This window comes from Loxodonta africana, chromosome 16 (assembly GCF_030014295.1).
Source record: "Loxodonta africana isolate mLoxAfr1 chromosome 16, mLoxAfr1.hap2, whole genome shotgun sequence".
Lineage (NCBI taxonomy): Eukaryota > Metazoa > Chordata > Mammalia > Proboscidea > Elephantidae > Loxodonta > Loxodonta africana.
In genome coordinates this window covers 51,677,506-51,699,562 of record NC_087357.1, presented here as the reverse complement: position 1 = coordinate 51,699,562, position 22,057 = coordinate 51,677,506, and the positions used below count along the sequence as shown (strand labels likewise).

Below are 22,057 nucleotides of genomic sequence, written 5' to 3'. Positions count from 1 at the left end.
GGATTTGAGCCACCGACCTTTTGGTCAGCAGCCATAGCACTTAACCACTACTTCACCAGGGTTTCCTTAGTAAATATTACTCAGCTGTTTCTGGAACCTGGATTTTATGTCATCCATCAATCTATCAAGGTAGCCGATAGAGAGGTTACATGACTGGTAACGTGTAATTCCATGATACGTGATTCATATCAAAGCTGTTGGCTCTACCAGTAGGAACAGTCCCTCTCTGCTGGTCTGGACATGCAATTTCAGATTTAGGCTTTTATGGCTGGGATGCTTACTTTCTAGTGACTGTAAGAACCTCATGCACATACATGCTTTTCCAAGGTTCTGGCAACTCCCCAGCAGTTACTGTCAGTCAGCAACGTGGGCCAGGCTACTAAGCTACAAATGAAATTTGTGTAGCCCTCTGTTTAAGTATTTGCCCTCTCCCTGGGTTCATGTTTAGGCACATCCCTCTCACATTCCTGATATATCAACCATTAGTTTAAATTGTAGAGATAGACTCATATAAAATCAAGTGAATTAACCCTAGGAAAATCATTATTGTATTCCTCTACCAAGTGAGATTACGTGTATACTCAGGAGATATTATTTTTATTCATTGTTATAAAATGAAAGAAAAGTTGGGATCAGACATGAAATTCTTTATTTTTTGTCTTACCATTAGGCTATACTTTCATTTTTACTCTTAGGAGCATCATGGATGGTCTGTGCTATTAGTCTCAAATTTCTGTATTACTCTGTACTGAATACGAGCCATATAGCCATATTAATTACTTGAAAATTGAATTATGTTTTTTTCTCTTAAGGCAACTGATCGAGAGGGAGATCCAATAACATATGCCATTGAGAATGGAGATCCTCAGCGAGTTTTTAATCTTTCAGAAAAGTAAGTTAAAAATTATTTCTAAACTGATGTTTTCCCCATTTTAAAATGTTAAACAATGTACCAATAGCAAGAGAACAGACACCTAATCAGAGACTTTCAGCTGTCTGTACTTTGTAGAATTTTTTTTTTACTACGAATGTTAAGGAGAGCTGGGAGGATAGTTCTGAACCCAGAAATCTTACCCAGGAGACTATTTATTTTAAATACTTTTTCTAGGTAAAATCCATCGAGGTGGAAACATTTCATTTTCCAGTGTAATCAGGGATTAATTAGATCCCTTTAAAGTTGTCAGCTGTTCACAATGACGAGGGCATTTCTACAAAGAGTGCCCTGGCACTAAATAGTTCATTCAAAAGAAATTTTGTAAGGTGAGGTGTATTATAAACACATTTAAGGTGTCACCAGAATTCAACCTCTAATTTCTGATTAATTTAAGTAAATTCTAAAATAATTGTTTATCCATGCTAAACCTATTTGAGGTTGAGATCAGTGTCATTCTATTTAGCTCTGTGACAATGTTAATGATAACTACCGAGAAAACTTGGAACAGGGCTAAGTGAAAGCATTGCAGCTTCCAGAGAGATAATTTGCTTCCTGTTTGCAGTGGCAAAGTAAGCATTCTTCTGTCACATGTGGCTGGTTGCTAAAGAGCTGTGCTTGCTGTCTCTCCAATGTTTTCTGTGTGGTCATAAGCGTTTTTTTTTTTTTTTTTACCGCCTGAAAGAATGGAAACCCCAATTTGGTGGATTAGTTGACAAATGAGCTAGCCAATTGCTTCAGTCTTAGGGACATGTGGCACAGAATGCCAAACTCAGTGAGCCATGTGTAGGACCTTGGTCTTGTTTTTTAAAAAAATGAAAAATAAACTTGTTGCTGTCAAGTTGATTTCGACTCATAGCGACCCTAAAGGACAGAGTAGAACTGCACCATAGGGTTTTCAAGGAGCACCCAGTGGATTCAAACTGCTGACCTTTTGGCTAGCAGCCAAGCTCTTAACCACTGTGCCACCAGGGTTTCCTTGGTCTTGTTAGGAACTTGTAATTTCACACTGAATAAGATTTTACAACCATGGTTTAATAATGTCTGGAAAACCCCAGGCAAGAACAGTATTTCCTAATCTTTTAGGTTTTACAGATGAGTAAAACTATGTTTAAAATTAGAAAGGTTTAACTATTTTGAATTTTCTCACATAAAAAATTTTGAATTTTCTCACATAGGGACATAAAAATCATAAATTGGCTACCACCTACAACAATAATTAAAGAAATTAATCATTTTAAAAGGGACACTTTAACAGTAATCAAGACTGTGGTACTGGCATGAGGCTAGACGTATATGTCTATAGAATAAAATTAAAAGTCCAGAAATAAGCTCTAACATTTATGGTCAATTGATTTCTGACAAACGAGTGAAGACAATTCAATGAGGAAATGATAGTCTTTTCAACAAGTGATGATGAAACACCTGGATATCCACATGTGAAAGAATGCAGTTGGATCCCTACCTTACACCACACATAAAAATAACTCAAAGTATATCACAGACCTTTGGTTAGGCAATGATTTCTTAGATGCAACACCAGAAGCGCAAGTGATGAAAGAGAAAATTATGTTGGATTTCAATAAAACTACAAAAAAAAAAGTACACCAGCAAATCTTAGTAATAGTCATTACAATACCATTAGTTTTTCCTTTATCCATTGGAATAAAAAACATGCCAAAAAGTTTCTGTTAATTCTTTAAACAAATATTAGCTAGTGATGAAATAGTTATTTACAGTTTTGTGAATTGGATGATTCATGTAACCTAGAAAAAAACTTACTCATTAAAGAAAAAGTCTTGATTCTTTAAATATCACAGCCATTGGTTATGAAAACCATTTAGCAGCATATTTTAAAAGGCCACACTTTATGTTTCTGCTACATATACATTGTTTAAATGACTTTCCATAGCATCCTTGTTGATAGTTGCATATGGCTGAACAAATATTTATTCAGCAAACATTTCACATATAAGTAAATATTTAAATAAAATGTCGAGAAACTTTCCTTATAAGTATGATGGCCAAATATTTTACTTATTTATTAAAGGAAGGTAAGGAATTACCACCTCTCAAATTCTTATTGTTTGTCATCATTCTAGTGTAGTGTATGCAATGTAACATTTAAAGGCAAAGTGCTATAGAAGAGAACCTCAAAGCATTATTTTTCTGAGAATTTTATTCAGAAAATTGTTATCTTAACTCACATTTTAATTTCTTTCTGTTGTGACTAATTTTTGACACTGAACTTAAAGCTTGATTATCTTTTTCTTTAGTTTGAACTTTATAAATACTTTGAAAATTAAATAGCCCGTAAGCAATAATATATTATGGATTTTAATTTACTAGAACTTCTACTTTCAATACGTATGTTCTCCTCACTTATTGATTATCTCATTATCTGACATTTTGTGTTAACAACAATGGTAAAAAATCTACTCTTTTTTAGTATCTACGACATACGTCTGGCAGTAACGAACTCCAAGAGACTAATGCTGGTTGTGATGGTTAAGGTTACGTGTCAACTTAGCTGGGCCATGATTCTCAGTGGTTTGACAGTTATGTAATGATGTAATTTGGCAATTATGTAATGATGTAGTCATCCTCCATTTTTGTGATCTGATGTGATAATCCTTCATTTTTGCATAACACCAATTTTTGCATAATGACCTATACTTGGAAACTACCATGTCAATAAGTGTGGAGTGGGTGTATATCCTTAAATCAAACTACTTCTCATAACCTTCATTCTACCATCTCAGTTTATGCTATTATCACCTTAGCCTTGAAGATGTTACTGATACCTCCCCTTATTTGTCTGTGTTTGTCAATTACCAATAATTTTTTAACACGTGTCCTGTGAAACTTCAAGCTTCCAAATATTTTGAAGTACATTCCCATCACCTTTACATATCATAAGGCCCAGAATATGGTGCCTAAAAGCAACATGATAAATATGACAAAGGCTCAGATACTTAAGTATTTTATCAAGAGACTTTAACATCAGAACATGCAGGTGTAAATGATGTTAATCATAACTAGTAGAACTTATTTTAAAATGTTTAAAAGAAGGGTAGTCTGCATAGCATGAACCATGTGAGATGATTTCTCTTAGCCTATCATGATGTTTCATCAATTTCATATTAAGTAGTGTAATTTTGGAAAATGTTTACTTATTGAAGCAGATATTAAATGCTACCAGACTAGCTTCTTTAGAAGTAGACATCTTCTATTACTTTTAATTAACATGGTTTAACTAAACTTATAAACAAATTTTCAATATCATTGTTTTATGTATCAGCCCTTATTGTCTATGAGAGTTTAATTTTTTCACGCAAAATACAGTTCAGGAATGTAGCCCTCAAGCAAACACCATCTCTATTTAGGTCTAAAAATTCTTCATCACCTCAAAAGGAAACCCCACACTCATTTAGAAGTTGCTTCCAATTCCCCCCTTACCCAAGCCCCTGGCAATCATCAATCCGTGTCTAGCTCTATGGATTTACCTATTCTGGGTATTTTGTATAAATTGAATCATAAAACATGTGACTTTTTGTATTTCGCTTCTTCACTTAGCATAATGTTTTCTAGGCTATCCACATTGTAGCATGCGCCAGTGCCTTGTTCTTTTTTATGTCTGCATAATACTCCACGGGATGAGGGAGGGAGTGAGAGAGAGAGAGAAGGAGAATTTTTTCAGTCTTCGCAGATTATTTCTGTGCCAGAGACCTCTTTCAATGCTTAGCCAGGCCATTTTTCAACTCTGCCCTAGCCTTCAGTTCTGCTTGGACTGAGCTTAGAGGTCTTCTCAGGTCTTTCCTAAGCATCGCTCCATCTCTGGGCACACATGTGGCTTTCTGAATTCCCCAGTATACATAGGCGATTTCAGTGCTCTAATTCCTCAAAGAAATTCTATCCCCAGGCTTTCCTCCCAGGCTTTTGGTGCTCTATTGTATGAATCAATCATAATGTTTTGCCGTAGGTGAAATTGTTCAGTCAAATTAGTAAGTAAGCAAAAGTAAGTCCTTACTTACCTTGCTTACTGGGTCATCCATCACTGTCAGGGATTATAAATTTGAAAAGAGTCTTTGATTCTGTAGGAATGTGCTGTGGGGTTGGGAGACAGATGCTAGTCATACCTAGAAGCAGAATCTGCCATGTGATGAAAAACTGTGAAATTGTTCACTACAGATGATCTAGTAAGCAAGGTAAGCATCGCGCTTACCTTGCTATTGGATAATCCACCCCCATGTGGCAGTTTGCTTCCATAAAGATTTACAGCCTTGGAAACTCTATGAGACATTCTACTCTGTGGTATAGGAAATCGACTCAATGGTGTTTGGTTTGGTTCTGGTATTGTATCCTGCCCTGATAACCTGGTTGATAACAGGACTTCTCCTTATCATTTATTTCTAGTATATCATGAAAGGCTGCCTCGTGTGCACCCATAAACCGGTCTTTAGCTGAGAATGCCAGAATGCACTGTCTATTTTTCCTCACCTTCTCCATTTGTCAAATATCCCATTCCACTCTCTACAATTTTGGGACACAAGCATCTGAAGGAAAGAACTATCTTCATCAGCATCACCAGGCCATGAAAAATTGACTATCTATAATATAGTCCTAGATTGTAATAGTATAGAAAATCTTTAGTATTTTTAAAAATATGTAACGTACAAGGAAGAATATAGAGTACTGAATCTTAAATGGAGGGGAGAATAAGGAAAACAGTAACTAAATTTTCTTTCAGTGTACTGTGGCTAGTTTTTCATATTTCCTTTTTCTTTCATTAACTTATAAGTATCAGAAGCAATAAATGTCTTACTTTTCTTTTTGAATGTCACTTTAGATGGAGATTATCTGAACCATCTGCAGTGTGGGAAGTTGATCCAAACCTCACTGTTGTGAACATACTCTGGGAATTGATGTTATTTTGACAAAACATTTTTTTTTTTTTAATGTACAAGAAGCAGAGTTAGTTTTTCATAGTCATACCATATGTCTAGAACTTTTATAAAAGTCCATGTCAAAAGCAACTACTAAATAAAACAAATAGAGTAAGTGTGACTCTGATTTTGATTCATTGGCTTTGATTCTTTGTGCTCAACTACCATATGTGGCATGAATTGCTTAAATTCCACTATAACAATAAAAGCACTTGTATTAAAATGAGAGCAGCTTTTTATCAATCGGAAGTAAATTTTATTTTTATACTTGATAAATATGTTCATGTTTTATTATCTTAAGATATCCTCTCCCCTACAACAGATGCTTGTTAGGTCTTAATTAAAATATCATGTACAACGTCAGGCTGTAAAACCTAAAATACATGCAGAGCTTGTTTTAAGGAGCAATATAAATGACCAGACTGATAGAAAACAGATTCCACTGGGGAATAAAGTCTTAAATATTTGGAAGCATGTATTCTGAACAGTGAAAAGCTAAGTAGTAGAATTAAAAATGTGTCTAAGAATTTGCCTTAACGTTGTTCATCCCCTTTATGCATAGTATGTAAAATTAAGATTCACCGAAATTTGAAAAGAATAGCAAAATGGTAAAATTATTAGGGTATCTACAAAATAGTTTTTTAAAACTGTAAAACAATGGATTGAGTGTTTGTAAATTGTTTTTTAAAATAATATAAAATATACAGCCTGATCTCTCTTTTGAAAACCATAATATTTAAGTATGGTTATAAATGAGAATAAAAAGAAATATTAAAAATATTAACCACAGTATTTATAAATTGTTTTTAACATCATTTGCATTTTCTGAATTTCTATAATGAGGGTCAAATATTTTGGAAAAAAAAAAAGAGCATTACAGGGTTTGTCGAAGATGGAATTCACATGTTTTACATTCCCACTATTGACATATATATGAAAATGAATGGCAATGGTGACATCAGTTAGTTATAAGAAACTGTTCCTTGTCTCCAAACATCATTAGGCTGCTAAAGAATAAAGGAACTTTTAACATTAAAATAATTACAGAAAAGATGGATATATTTCTCCCTGGAATGAATTAAACATAGTTTATTCATTCCCCCCAGAGGATAGAGAATCAACTTAGTTATCCTATTCAATTTTGCAATTTTTCATTTTTGCTCTGAAGCTCCATAGCCTTCAAAATCTTTCCTAATTTCCAACATGAACCTTAGGATCATAAATCTTAAATACTCAAGCTGTGTTTGCTGAGGGAGAAAACCCTGTCAAAAGTAGTTCACCACAGTAGAAATACACTTCTTGTGACATAGTATCTTTCTGTGTTTTACATGTTTGTTTTCTCTGTCACTAGTACTGGAATTCTAACCTTAGGAAAAGCACTGGACAGGGAAAGCACCGATCGCTACATTCTGATCGTGACGGCTTCAGATGGCAGGCCAGATGGGGTGAGTAACCTCCCTGAGTAAGAGTTTTAAAAATAGTATTAAAGAAATTAGAGAGTCTTGTACTCTTGCACTCCTAAAATAATTTATTACAGTAATGAATTCATGAATTAATTTCTTTTTTAGCTGGAGCAACTTCTTACATTTACTAGAAAAGCTCTTTTCTCTAGTTGGCTTCTTAAATAAATGAACTTATACTTTGAATCTGTTATGGTGCTACAACTTTTGACCTGACGTATTAGAAACTCGTCATTGGTGTTTTTACACAATTTGTGAGGAAAATGAAATCTACCTTATTGTAACAAGGATTCTGCTTTGCCTGTCATCATCACACCACTGTCACGTTTGTTCCGGTACTTTTGCATGCTACAGTCTATTAACTTTAGTCTGCCAATTTTTTAGGGGGGAGGGAATTTGTGAGTAAAAATCTTGAAGCACTTAGGAAACCAATTTGAACGATGCCACAGATATGTGTAAACAACACTCGGAAGCCAGAGTAATGCTGGATGATCTGAGTGGTTTCAATAGGCCCGTATTCCAGAGAAGCATTCTTTTTCTTCTGGATAGACAAATCGGTTTTAAGAGTAAATAAATGGTTTTATCAGTGTGATGTGTTTCAAAATCATTTGTCTATATCCTTTGAACTACCCTTCCCAAAACCACCATAATCCTTATTTTTAAGCATTATAGCATTTCAGTGGTTGATAAAGCCTTTAGACAGCATTTTCACTCTCTCTCTGATGCAAGTTAGTTTCTCTCTTTGGCCAAGTGCTATGGGCCAGTTCAGCACTATTGTCTGGGAATAAATTCAGACTCTGCATAGGTTTATGACCACGGCTCACCCAATTCAAAAAGCAACACATCACCAATTTATTTCAAATGACTTCTTAGATCTATAAGGCACATTGCCGGGGGCCATATGATAATTCTTTTCTCAGACTCACCTGAGGAGGTTTTATGAGAAAATTTCACGATGATAAAAACATACAGTTGATAGGTGGACAATTTTATCATCTGAACTCAAAGTGAGAAAAAGACTTAGGGATAATTAAGTTTGGCAGTGACAACCTGCCTCTATTTAGCTGTTGGACATTTTTCACTCATTTTATAAATAGCTATCTACAGGCAAAAAAAAGAAAAAAAAACTAAGCCCTGGTGGCGCAGTGGTTAAGAGCTCGGGCTGCTAACCTAAAGGTCGGCTGTTCAAATCCACCAGCTGCTCCTTAGAAATCCTATGGGACAGTTCTACTCCTTCCTACGGGGTCGCTATGAGTCGGAATGGACTTGACGGCAATGGTTTTTGTTTTTTCCAAATAGGAAAATAAAGAAATAAAAGGAACACTTTTAGGAAACAGTAGAGCCATTAGAAGGACCTTAAGTAATATAAAAGTGAAGAAAAATAAAATCTAAGATTACTTTCTATATATGTAATGCCCTTGCTAAATCTAATGTGCCTGTGTTAGAGAAGTCAGTGAGAGACTTAAACCCAAAACCCTAAGAAGGAAATAATTGAAGCACTTGACTTATGATGAAAGTTTAGTGGGTAACTTGACTGGGCAATAACTGAAGGGGGAAGATTCCAAGGAGTGGGAGGAATTATTCAGGATAGAGTAAGGGGTATCATTAGAGTGAAGTGAAATTAAGAAGGAGCATTCAGGTCAAACATTAAGAGGAAAAAGAAAGTACAGTACATATCTTTGAGATATGTCACATAATAAATCGGAAAAGTAATGGCAGTAATTTAGCTAGGTCATTTTAAGTCTTGCCTTGAAAATAAAATTTGTTAGACAAGGGAACATGAAAAAGAAATCATATATTTGGTTGTCTGGTATGGTCTTCATCTATTAATTATGCTTTTCATAAAATAATACCCATGAAGAGTGTGCTTCTTAGCTCAAGCAGATACACGAGACTAAATGGGCGGCTTTTATCCAGAGGCAGGATGAGAAGGCAGAAAGGGACAGGAGCTGGCTGGATGGACATGGGAAACCTAGGATGGAAAGGGGACATAGGGATTTCAACTACTGACACATAATAATATGTATGTAAATTTTTGTATGAGAAATTAACTTGAATTGTAAACTTTCACCTAAAGCACAATTTAAAAAAAACCTTGGCTAGATAACATATCTAAGGCCCAATTTCCTCATTCTCTCATCAGTAAGGTCTCAATCACCTTTAAAAATCAGATCGTTTTAAGTAATGTTATTTTATTTTCAAATGCTTGCATTAAGAATACCAGTAACCAAAAAAGAAACCAAACCTGTTGCCTTCGAGTCAGTTCCAACTCATAGTGACCCTAAAGGACAGAGTAGAACTGCCCCATAGGGTTTCCAAGGAACCCCTGGTAGATTTGAGCTGCCGACCTTTTAGTTAGTAGCCACAGCTCTTAACCACTACACCACCAGGGTTTCCAGAATACTAGTAGAGGAAAAATATTTAGATTTTCAACACATAAAACCCTCTTCAGTTTTGTTTTCATTATTTATATAATTTTAGGGATGGATTTATGTATGGGCATATATAGTGGGTTAGTGAAGAAGAGATTGCGTAAAAGTATTATTCTCTACTTTTATAATGTAATAATCTTATCCAAACATTTAAACTGATGTCCTTTGTAGAGTTAAAGTAATATTAACCTTTTGTCCTTAATAATCATGAGTTTCAAGAGATATATTTAAACGAGCACTGACTCCAGATGAATAGACATTTGCTTAAATCAAATGATTATCAGCATGTGTGAAACAAATTGCTGAGATATAATTTGAGAATTCTATCGTGAAAAATCATTTCTGTTAAAACCAAAACCCATTGCGGTAGAGTTGATTTCCACTCATAGTGACCCTGTAGGTCAAAGTAGAATTGACCAATAGGTTTTCCAAGGCTGTAATCTTGAAGGAGGAAACCCTGGTGGCGTAGTGGTTAAGTGCTACAGCTGCTAGTCAAAGGGTCGGCAGTTCAAATCCACCAGGCGCTCCTTGGAAACTCTATGGGGCAGTTCTACTCTGTCCTATAGGGTTGCTATGAGTCGGAATCGCTTTGATGGCACTGGTTTTTTGTTTTGTTTTGTTTTGTTTTTTAATCTTGAAGGAAGCAGACTGCCAGGTGCTTCTTGTGCAGAGAGTCTGGTAGGCTTGAATGGCTCACCTTTCAGTTAGCAGGGTGGGGAGGTGGGGAAAGAGCTCTCACCTTCTATTAAAAAAAAAAAAAGGTGACTGGTAATTTTAGAATTGAGGAATATTGGGGAAATTTTATTAGACTTTCTTCCATTTTAATTTTTCTTTTTTCTAAACTCACTCTGCCAATAAGAGTTGAAAATGTATATAAATTAAAATTTTACGCATTTTATTATAATTTACTATTATAAGTACTTAGATTTCTTCAGCTATCCTGTGTACATTTTCTAGAGTTTAATACTTGTTTACATTTGTTTCCTTTGGAATTACTTGGAAATTTTTGAAGTTGCCAAACTTTTTAAGAATGCTGCTACTGTCCTTTATTCCAACAAACTTTACCTTAAAAAAAAAAAATTAGCAGAAATAGACTTTGAAAAAAAATTTTATCATAGGTTAGTTTCTAAACATTTACACTTTAACTACTTTAATTTACAATAACATATGGGGTAGCTTTCAAAATGCCTTTTTTTTATTCTTTTGCAGAAATATATACTCTGCTTCCTTTTTTTAAAAGCTGACATGTAACATTTTTTACTTCAGTCCAACCAATCTGGACTACAAAGGCATTTTATTTTTTTAATGACAAACTTTATTATATATTTATGGATATAATTTAATAATCAGCATTTCAAAAAAAAAAACCCAGTGCCATGAGTCAGAATCGACTCGATGGCACTGGGTTGTTTTTTTTTTTAGAAATACGGCTATGAATAACAAGAAACCCAACAAACAGAAGCTTAAACAAATTAGGGTTTATTTATCATAAGTAAAAGGAAATGTAGAGGTGGACAGTAAAATGATGGTGCAGCGGCTCCGCAATGCCATAGGGGACTCCTACTCTCTGTTTTCTGCTCTTCCACTTTTAGTGTGTTTATTTTCATCCTCTTCCTTGTTAACTGATGGCATAGTGGTTAAAGAGCTCAGCTGCTAATCCAAATATCGGGGGTTCTAACCCATCACCCGCTCTGCAGGGAAAAGGTTTAGCGATGTGGTAGTCTGCTTCTGTAGAGATCTACAGCCTTGGAAACCCTATAGGGAAGCTACACTTTTTCTTGTAGGATCACTATGAGTTGGAATTGACTCAACAGCAGTAAGTTTTTTGGTTTTCTTGTAGAAAGATGTCTATTGTAACTCTAGGGATCAGCTACCACTCCAGAAAAGATATTTAGCAAAGGGTACAGATGAATTACAGATGAATGGCAGAGAATCAGCCCTCTTTCGTACAGAGAACCAAAAATGTTTTCAGAAACCTCACCTAGCCAGTTTAAACATACCCTCTTATCTATTGTTGTCTCTAACTAGACTCATCAAGCTAAAAGCTAGAAAGTAGAGCTTATGGATCGTGGTTGTGTCAATCACTGATGTTGTGTGCCTTAGAGTTTAGAGTTGGTATTGATTCACAGTGACCTATAGGATAGAATAGAACTGCATCAGAGGGTTTCCCAGGCTGTAAATTCTAGGGCAGCTGATCGCCATATCTTTTCTCTTGCAGAGTGGTTGGTAGGTTAGAACCTGAGCTGTTTTAACCATTGCACCACCAGGGCTCCTAACCAACCGATAGTACTGTGAAAGCTATATATGTGCAATTAGTGATCAGAATTTTTTCGTTTTATTTGTTAAAACAGATTTGCCACTGCTGTTTCCCAATTGGTGATCATTTCTATTCCAAACTCCAAGTTATGTAGCTCGACTATTTCTGACCAGATTTCTTGTGCTCGACAATATTGTTTTCCTTCTTAATACCCCCCCAAAAAAACGAATGGACATGACAATTTGAATCTATCATGGTTTTGCTTTCTGTAAAATGCTTTTGAATTACTGCCTTGAATTACTTAATTGTACCTTTCAAAATGAGTATTTATGATGTTTTACAACTTCAGATTGCCAGTAAGTTTAGCATCTTTAATTTGGTCTTGAACTAATGTTATTACCCAGTTTATTTTTAAATATGACAGTATAAATAAACAATTAGAACTAGAAATAGAACATTTAACTGTTTAATCAGAACTTAGGAAATATATTAACAAAAACAAAAATATATGCAAGAGGAAATGTGTGAAATTCTTTTGTATTTCAATACAGTTATTTCAATGAGCTTTTAGAACAGAATGCAGGAGGTTGTAGAGTAATAAGATTATAGGTTTAGACATTTAAAAATACATATTCTATATATATGTATACAAACTCCCTGATATTATTTTAAAAAAACAAGGACAGATTTATTTGGTTGTATACTTTTTTTTACAAAGGAAAATAGCCACATAATCCTAAAAGGAGATAATTTTTCCCCATGAAAAATATACATTTATTTCCTTGGTTATTGGGAATAAAATGGTGAAAATTTTAGTGTTTTATAAAATAAATCTTCCATAAGTTTGATTCTTTTAAATTATGAGATAATTTTTAATACTCTACTAGTTCCTATTATGTTTTATCTAGCCTTGAATAAGTTTACATTGACAATAGATACAGAACTTTAGCACAATTAATAAATAATACATAACGATTTATTAAATATGCATGACATATAATAATTTAGAAATGTATCACTTGTACAATGATATGTATTTATATAATTACAGTACGCTAGATTGATTTGGAAAACTATGGTGGTTTGAGCTATATATTTAGAGTTGATCTGGCCTGCCAAAGGAAGGAAATGCACTGTGATCTCAATGCCAAAGCCATCTTAAGTCCAAACCCCGACTTAACTGTTTTCTACTAATGTGACCTAAACCAAGCTACTTCACATTTATAAATTTTTGCTTCTTTATCTATACGATGGTCACCAAATTATACTTATTTTACAGAATTCTATAAGCATGAAAGTTGTTATTACTTTGCATGTAGTAGGCACTCACTAAATGGTAGTAGTAGTTATTAAAAAAAAAAAAATGGTGATTTGGTTTCAGTGTAAAGTGAAAGGACAGGGCTGATAGACCATAAGCTGGACATAGAGTTGGAGTTGTGCCTTTCCAGGAATAACGATGACTTAGTGCTGAATTATTCATGTTCTCTCATCCAAATCGCTTTGAGTAAAAAGCACATATTAAACCCCGTAGCTTAACTATAATTAACCATTCTGAGTCCCTAAATTCATAGCCACAGGAATATATGTTTCTTTGTGCAACATTAAATTATCTACAAATAAGTCAAATTCAATATTATGGATTATGGTTCCATTGTATTTTATCCAGCCAAGGAAGACATTGGGACATCTTGCAGCTGTAGTTGAGCGCACACGCACACACACACACGTACGTACATATACACATACATGCTCCACTGAGACGTGCAAAGAAAAAGAAGCTCCTCTTTTTTTGTGTGCCTGATTTAGTCTTCCTCTTAAGCGCTGCCCTTCTACCTAAAGAGAAATGTATAGTGTTTGTGCGTGTGTGTGTGTGTGTGTGTGTGTGGAGGTTGGGTTACACTTAACTTGCTTAAAACAATACCCCAGCCTTCTGTTTAAAACAATCCACTCACAGTAAATATTTGCTCAATTTATTTGTCAAAGGGTACTATTTTTCTTCTCCCTGTCCTCATTCTAAAATTGGTTAGAGGTAGGGAAGTTTACCAGTCCTTGAAGATAGGAAGAGGAGTGATCAGCTCAGACATCCCCTATTTTTGGTGGTTTGTTTGGGGTAGATTATCTGATCTAGTCTCTAGACTGCTGCCATCTGAAGTCTGTATGGTCCCTTACTGGATTTTTGAGCATTTGGTGGCATCCATTGCAGCTGAGTTATGATGCAATTGGCTTTGGACCTCCAAAGTCCCTTGCCTTGACCCAAGGCCTGTGGACATAGACATTTTAACTTAGTATCGCAGGTTCTTTGGGAGTTTGAAGATTCTTGAGCTACACACACAAAGTTTCTGTCTTTGGCCATTGTACTCTGACACTGTTGCATATTCAACCTTATATCTCATTCGATATGGTTTCCTATGGGACTTATTTAGAGGTTTACAGGTGCCACAGGTTATCCCAGAAGAGTATTGGCAAGGTTTCACCCTAAGTTTTCTTACTATCCGAATGCTTATAGCCCCTCTCCCTAAATAGTCTACAAGATCTCCTTTAAGGTGTTAGCCAATATACGATGGGAGAGGTGAAGAGGAGGACTTTTACACCCTACTTCCTTGTCTCTGTTTCTCCATCTTCTTCTCTGATAATTCAGAATAGGAAGCACTTCCTATTTCTTTGTCTTTTGGGAAAAGACTTTACATTTTATACTCTTTTTTCTTAAGGGGGAAGAAAGCCTTCCAGCTCAGCCTTAATAGTAGAAAGGGCATCCTCTCAACACAATGGAAGAAACTCTATAGCATAAAAAAAGAGTCAGATTAATTTAGCTCTTGATATGGGAGCTACAGGATGACAGTAGCTAAAAGAGAAAAACATTTTAGATTAAAATTCCCCAAATAGTATGCCTATTACAGAGTATATGTATTTTATTTGTCCCACTGGTCTAAAATAAAAATGATTAAATTCTAAATTATACATCTTTATCATCTCAGACCCCAAACTCCCAACGTTTCTTGAAAGGAACTTTGTGTTCTGTAAATACCATTTCTTACACTTCTTTGAAGATAGAAAATTTCAACATTCCTTCTTGCTGTTCCTCTTAGTCAGATGTTTTGAAGAAATAATGTGGAAAATATTTTAGCATATAATAACAAAATCGTTTCTTCAAAATTAAAAAGTTATAGTAATCAGTTAACAAGATTCATTGACTTCCCATTGATGGCTTATCCCTTTGGTTAGCAGGATGGAAACTTTTCTTTCAAGGAACTAACAATCTGGAAAAAGGACTTTCTGCCTTTCTCATGCTAAATCAAAATTAGTAATACATAACACTAGGATAGATTTTAAAATTTTTTCTTATTTAATGTCCATCTTTAAGAATTTCTACCAAAAACAGAAAAAAAAAAAAAAAAAACCTTTTCCTTTCTTACTGTGTGTAAAAAAAACTACCAAATTACAGAAAAAGGAAAAGACGAAATACAGAAATTTGCCTTTATATTTGAAATTGATTAAATTCTGAGTTCTGGACACCTGCTGGCAGCTATAAATTTTGAAAACAAAAAAAATATTTAGGGGTAATAAATGATTGGAAGTAGTAATCTTCATTTTCTTCTTAAAAAATTATATAACCAAAGAAAATCCTATTAACATCTCTTCTAATATTAAAACTTCTTGGATTGTTTATCTGAACACACGCTGATATTTCCTCTGTTTTAGGGTGAAAACATCACAAAATTTAGTAAAGCAAAAATAAAGTTTTATTTGGTATATATTAAAAAAGGCAGGCAGTCTACTAGAGCTAACCCCTACTGGAATTCAAGGAATATTACAGAACAGACAAAAGTGGGAAAACAGACAAGCATACTGTTAGAGCCAAGTCTGCTCGAATCCAAGGAAATATTACAGACTAAGCAAGAGTGGGAAAATGGACAAGCATGCCACTAGAGTCATGTCTGCCCAAGTCCAAGGAACGTTACAGAGTCATCAGTATATATTGACATTAGAAATGGGAAAAACCATTGAAAGCTTCACCTTTTCACAGATTGGCTAGAAACTGTGATCCTTCATTTTGAATTGTTTTTCTTAATAATCATCGGCACAGGTTTTCAGTAACAACAGTCAGGAGGGTCTTCATCAGTCCAATAAATTTTCCATTCACTAAGTGCTAGTAGAAAAAGGTAAGAGTGAAAAGTCTTTTGTGTTCTCTTTGATTGGTTTATGTGAAAGCTTCCCTAAAAGAGATTTTCCAAGATTTTCCTAGCTATTGTCTTTATATCTCAGGGCCCGGTTGATGTGTCCTTGTGAGTCCTTGTGAGTCCTTGTGAGCACAGCTCCAGCTGGGTCACATTCTCTATGCTCAAGGACAGGGAATAATGACTCCAATATTATTTCCTAAATCACCTCAGAGAGTAAGGCCTTAATGGATTGATAGGTAGGTAGATCTTTCAGTTGGTAAATGATAGATTAATCAATGGGTAGATAGGAATATTAATATTGGTTAAAGTCTTCAGTATAAAGCATTAATTACTTCATATATTAGGTAGAGTAAAAGAAAATCAAAGTTGGTAAAATCCACCCACTCCCCGCCATCACCATTCCTCCACTAGTTAATGTAGTGAATTATATTGACTTGGTGTGAAAGTATTTTCCTTGCCTGAGGATTCTATCACCAAAGTGAAAGAAACCACAACTATACTTAATTTTAAATTCACAAATAGAGAAGCTGGTGATGAATATTTTTAACATGTGGTATAATTATAGGAAATATATTTCTAGGGCAATGTATATTTTTTAACATTGAATATATAATAAGCTTATTTGTTATTTTCTTAATTGCTCATAATCATATTCTTACAGGTGGTATTCATAACTCTTCAGCTTATATATTTTTTAAATAGTAATCTGAGGACCACTTGCCTCAGAGTCACTTGGGTAATCAATAAAAATGCAGACTTTGGGGTTACACATTAGGCCTGTTGAATCAGCATATTTCAGAATAGAGCCCGATGGTATCTGGGAGTTTCTTACCCATACTTACATTTAAAAATGACTCTGGGAAGCATTTTGAAAATTTACAGAAAAATTCCTTTATTATATATATGTATATTTTCATGTATTATGACCCCAAACTCTATGTTAATCAGAAAAGTAAAATGTCAATCTGTATAGTGACCTAAAACCTAAAGCTCAACATAAATATTCATTCTTTTCCCCAGAGAAGCTGGATAGATTCTGATAGTTTATGCTTCTGGTCAGTGGAGTAAATAAAGGATTTAAATTTGTCAGGGATTTATTTGAAATAATGTGGTTAACTAGATTATTAAAAAAAATAATGTAGTTAACTAGATTATAGTTACTAGAAATTAAAACATCAACATGTGGATATAATTTTAGAAATACAATTTCATTTAAGGAACTCTGGTTGGGAATATGGGTTGAATTAAATTCATAACCAAAAAAAATTGAGGCAAACCACACAGTCTTTTATCCACTATGTTATTACAGTCAGTTAAGTTACTAATCTATTTTGTATCTATGGCAGGTCTCAAATATATAGAGAAATCATTTCTTGAAATTTTTTTGCCTATTATTTTAATAAAATAGTTTAATAACTATTTTTAGGATAAGTGAGAAAAAAATAGTTTAAGAGAAGCAAAGAAGTAGTTAAATCTTCATTAATTAGATTTATTAGCTTGATATTTTATTGAACTGTCATGGAATAAACAGATTTTTTAAATTAATTGGTCTGAAAATGCATGGGCTGACATATTGTTCCTTTTATCAATTTTAATTGCACCCTAATGTAATTCCTGATAGTCTGTTGACTTCCTAATATTTAAACTTAACTACAAATCTGTCTTTAGTAAGAGACATAAGCATTCTGTGGGGCACAAATCCGTGTTAAAGCATATTGGTGCCATCCTTTTGAACCAATCCAAAAAATGTTACATGAACGTGTTTTTACAGGTAATGAATCTAAACTATTTCCACACATTATTCTACATGTGTTTATGACTTTACATTTCTCCACACACATGGATATTTTTCAAGTCATGTAAAATTCCATAAGGCATTGGGAAATGTACCTATGTGGTTGATAAATACTAGCCCCTATTTCCATAAAAAATGGGGGATTTGTTATTTAATTTCTTAGTTTACTTAGTGATCCAGTTTCATTATACATTACTGAGTACATATAGGTCACAGTCTTTGACTGTGGACCCAGGGTAGTCTGATCGCATCTGTCAAGACTAGAGATTTTAAAAGCCATGATGACTTTAGTGGATTGACAGGGTAATGCCAATGGACTGACATAAAGGGGGTTAGGCAGTTTGAAGAAAAGCAAGGAAACTCTAGTGTGGTCTGCTCTTAGATTTTGGCTTCAGGCAGTCAATTTTAATGTCTTGTTCACCCTCAGGCAAACTGGGAATTACTGCAACCATAAAAACACATCTTCTTTACTAGTTTCAACTCTAACACAACTTTTAAAGAAATAACATTTGTTAAACTATTTTATATAATAAAAAATATTCTCCTTTTTGGAGACCATTTGGGAAATATATAATAGGTATAAGGAGAAAATAAAATTATCTCTATCCCAATCTAACTAGGTAGCATTTAAATTTTTTATACATATTCACAAGTATCTACACACGTGTATATGTTTGTGTTTGCATGTTTTAAATGTTTTCATGGAAATACAACTAACACAAAGAGTATACAAATCATAAATGTATACGCAGTGCTGTCAAGTCGATTTCGACTCATAGCGACCCTATAGAACAGAGTAGAACTGCCCCATAGAGTTTCCAAAAAGCACCTGGCAGATTTGAACTGCCGACCTTTTGGTTAGCAGCCATAGCACTTAACCGCTACGCCACCAGGATTCCCAATGTATAGCTCAATGAATTCACTACCCAGAACAAGAAACAGAAATTAATCAGCGCTACAGAAGCCCATCCTTATGATCTCCCAGGACTTACCCTCCCCCCACCCCCCAAAATGACTGCTATCCTGACTTCTATCCCCGTGGAGTGGTTGTGCCCATTTCTGAAATGTGTATAAAATCTAATCCTACAGTACACATTCTTTGGTGTCTGACTTCTTTTATTCAACTTCATATTTATGAAACGTATCCATGCAATTACCTGTATCGGTAGTTTGCTTATACTTTTTATTGTATATTATTCCATTGCATGCATAAACTGCAGTCTATATAACTAGTTTCCTATTGAATTTGGATTGTTTCCAGGTTTTGTCTATATCGCACTGCTCTGACCATTTTTGTATAGGTCTTTAAGTAAAATTTTTTATTGTTATTGTATTTGAACTATTAAATTAGAAATATGAATAAGACTAAGGGGACACACCACCCCAAGGACAAGGACTAGAAGGCAGGAGGGAAGAGGAAAGCTGGTAATATGGAACCCAATGTTGAGAAGGGAGCATTGACATGTCGTGGGGTTGTTAACCAATGTTATAAAACAATATGTGTGCTGTTTAATGAGAAACTAGTTTGTTCTGTAAACCTTCATCTAAAGCACAATAAAATAAAGAAAATAAATAAATATAGAAATGTGTATAAACCATATGTGACTAGCTGTATGAATTTTCATAGAATTATCACATTTATGTAATCATAACACAGATAAAAAATAAGGCACAACTTATGCCCCAGAAGCCCATACTATGCCCAGTAATTTTGTGATGAAAAATCATAGAGGCTTGAGAGAAAGTTATATTGTTCAAAAGAGGATTTACTTTTCCTTCTGTTAATACAGGGAGTAAAAAACAAACAAACAAGGCCACTGCCATAGAGCCTATTATGACTCATGGCAACGTAGAAATATGTTCCATAGGGTTTTCATGGCTGTGACCTTTCAGAATCAAATCACCAGGCTTTTCTTCTCAGGCAACTCTGGGTGGGTTTGAACTGCCAGCCTTAAGGTTAGTAGCCCAGTATCTAACCATTTGTTAACAACCAAAAAAAACCAAATCCATTGACATTGAGTCAATTCCCACTCATAGTAGACCTGGACCATAGTTTCCAATGAGCAACTAGTAGATTCGAACTCCTGACCTTTTGGTTAGCAGCCAAGCTCTTAACCACTGCACCACCAGGGCTCCTTGTGCCACCCAAACCAAAAACCAAACCCATTGCCATTGAGTTGATTCAGATTCATAGTGACCCTACAAGGCAGAGTAGAATTGCCCCATAGAGTTTCCAAGAAGCGTCTGGTGGACTCAAACTGCTGTCCTTTTTGTAAGCCGCCATAGACTTAACCACTGCACCACCAGGGTTTCCTAGTGACTCCTAAAATAGGTACAGATCTCCTTAACCTGACTGGATTAAGGTGAGAATAAGAACAGGTCACTTTAATGCAATAAGAATTTGAGTGTAGGATTTTAGTCTGAATGAGGCCTGGTCTAGAACCAGGCAACTTTCTTTCTGTTTTACATGAGGTCATTGTAAGTTGGAACTGACTCAACAGCAACTAACAACAGCAGCAATAACAGTTCCAGTGCACTCTTACTTAAGCTTTACTTACGTAAAGCTTCAGTGATTCTAACAGAAAAAAAAACTGAGGTGATTACCAGAACCTCTCCTACTTGGGAAGCCCTGGTGACCCCGTCGTTAAGCATTCAGCTACTAACTAAAAGGCTCTACTCTGTTCTATGGGATCACTAAGAGTCGGAATAGACTCCACAACAGTGGGTTTGCTTGATTTTTGTCTCCTACGTGGTAGGTAGGAAATTCAATTTTTGACTGCTCAGAATCATGACTGTGGAAAATTCTATTCAGATTCTCTCACTCTTAGCCACTTTGCACTCAGATTTTTGGCCTCTCACCGCACATCACTTCTGAATTAGTAGAAGGTGTGTTTATATTCATTTTTCTTTCTCACTTACCTTTTTTTAAAAATTTATTTCATTGTCATTGTTGAAAATATGCACAGCAAAATCAATTCAATCAAAATCAAATAAATACACACATCGGAGGCAGAGCCAAGATGGCGGAATAGACAGACACTTCCATCGAGCCCTCTTTTCAACAAAGACCTGAAAAAACAAGTGAAACGAGTATATTTGTGACAAGCTGAGAGCCCTGAGCATCAAAGGTAAGCTTAGACAATGAACTGAGGGGCAGGGAGAGGAAGAGGCCGTTCAGAAGTGGAGAGGAGTTACCGGACCTGAAACGCGGGGAGCCCTCAGGCACCATTCCCGGAGTACTGGCAGCGGCGGTGGCGGCAGCAGGCTGGTACTAGCGTTCAGCCGCAGTTTCCTCAGGGAGAAGCAGCCAGCCACACAGCCCACTCACACCTCCGGAACCTGAGGAGAATGGCACTCTCAGCAAAAGCTAAGTACTTGCATATATTTTACCACGCCCCCGCAACTCCCAAGCTGGCTTCAGTAGCTGAATCCCTGGGCCTGAGATAGACTCTGGTGAGCACCTAGAGCCATCCTCCTGGCCTTGGGGAAGGAAAAAATTTGCAACTGGGGAGAAAAGATAATTTGCTAGCTCCATTAACCGGGGGAGTTCAGGACAGAAGCGGCTCCTGTCCAGACATAAACTGTCCATGAACCTTGAGCACCTTTCCCTTCTGCATGGACCTGTGTGGGCCTATTTCAGGAGAATAGGCCCTTGTTGGCAGACTCCAACCGTTTCAGCTATGTGGTGGAGAGGTGGGTGTTTGACGTTTGACATTGCTTTGCCTATCAAGCAAGTCCTCACCTACCCATATCAGGGACCTAAGGACTGGTAGCTCCACTCAGGTCACCCAGCCACCAGTGACAGGGGTCCAAAGATAACTGGTACCTCCCAGTCCTTACAACCAAAAACTTTGAGTGCCCATGGTCCCTCTGTAGAACCCACCCACAAGCACGCTCTAGGAAACAGAGACACGTTTTCCTCAGAGACACTTGGGGGTCGGTTCTCAGCCCTCTGCCTTGTTCAGAGCGTGACCCCCTGCTGCAATCAGATACCGGTATATACGCCAATCACCCCTGCCCCTCTAAGACTGTAGAACAGAGCCTGTACCACACACTTG

The 22,057-nt window shown here is 35.6% G+C and overlaps 1 protein-coding gene across 17 annotated transcripts in view; it reads left to right on the top strand.

The window, feature by feature from the left end:
* The window catches only part of PCDH15 (protocadherin related 15), an 853,216-nt gene that overhangs the window by 526,491 nt on the left and 304,668 nt on the right, over window positions 1-22,057 (top strand). For 16 of the 17 annotated variants that reach the window (XM_064269614.1, XM_023546967.2, XM_023546966.2 and 13 more), the window contains 2 exons: window positions 813-892; window positions 7,229-7,322. In XM_064269614.1, coding sequence (XP_064125684.1) covers window positions 813-892; window positions 7,229-7,322 — 174 coding nt within the window. The remainder of the gene's footprint in view (window positions 1-812; window positions 893-7,228; window positions 7,323-22,057) is intronic. The other variant, XM_003409262.3, reaches the window with a different exon arrangement.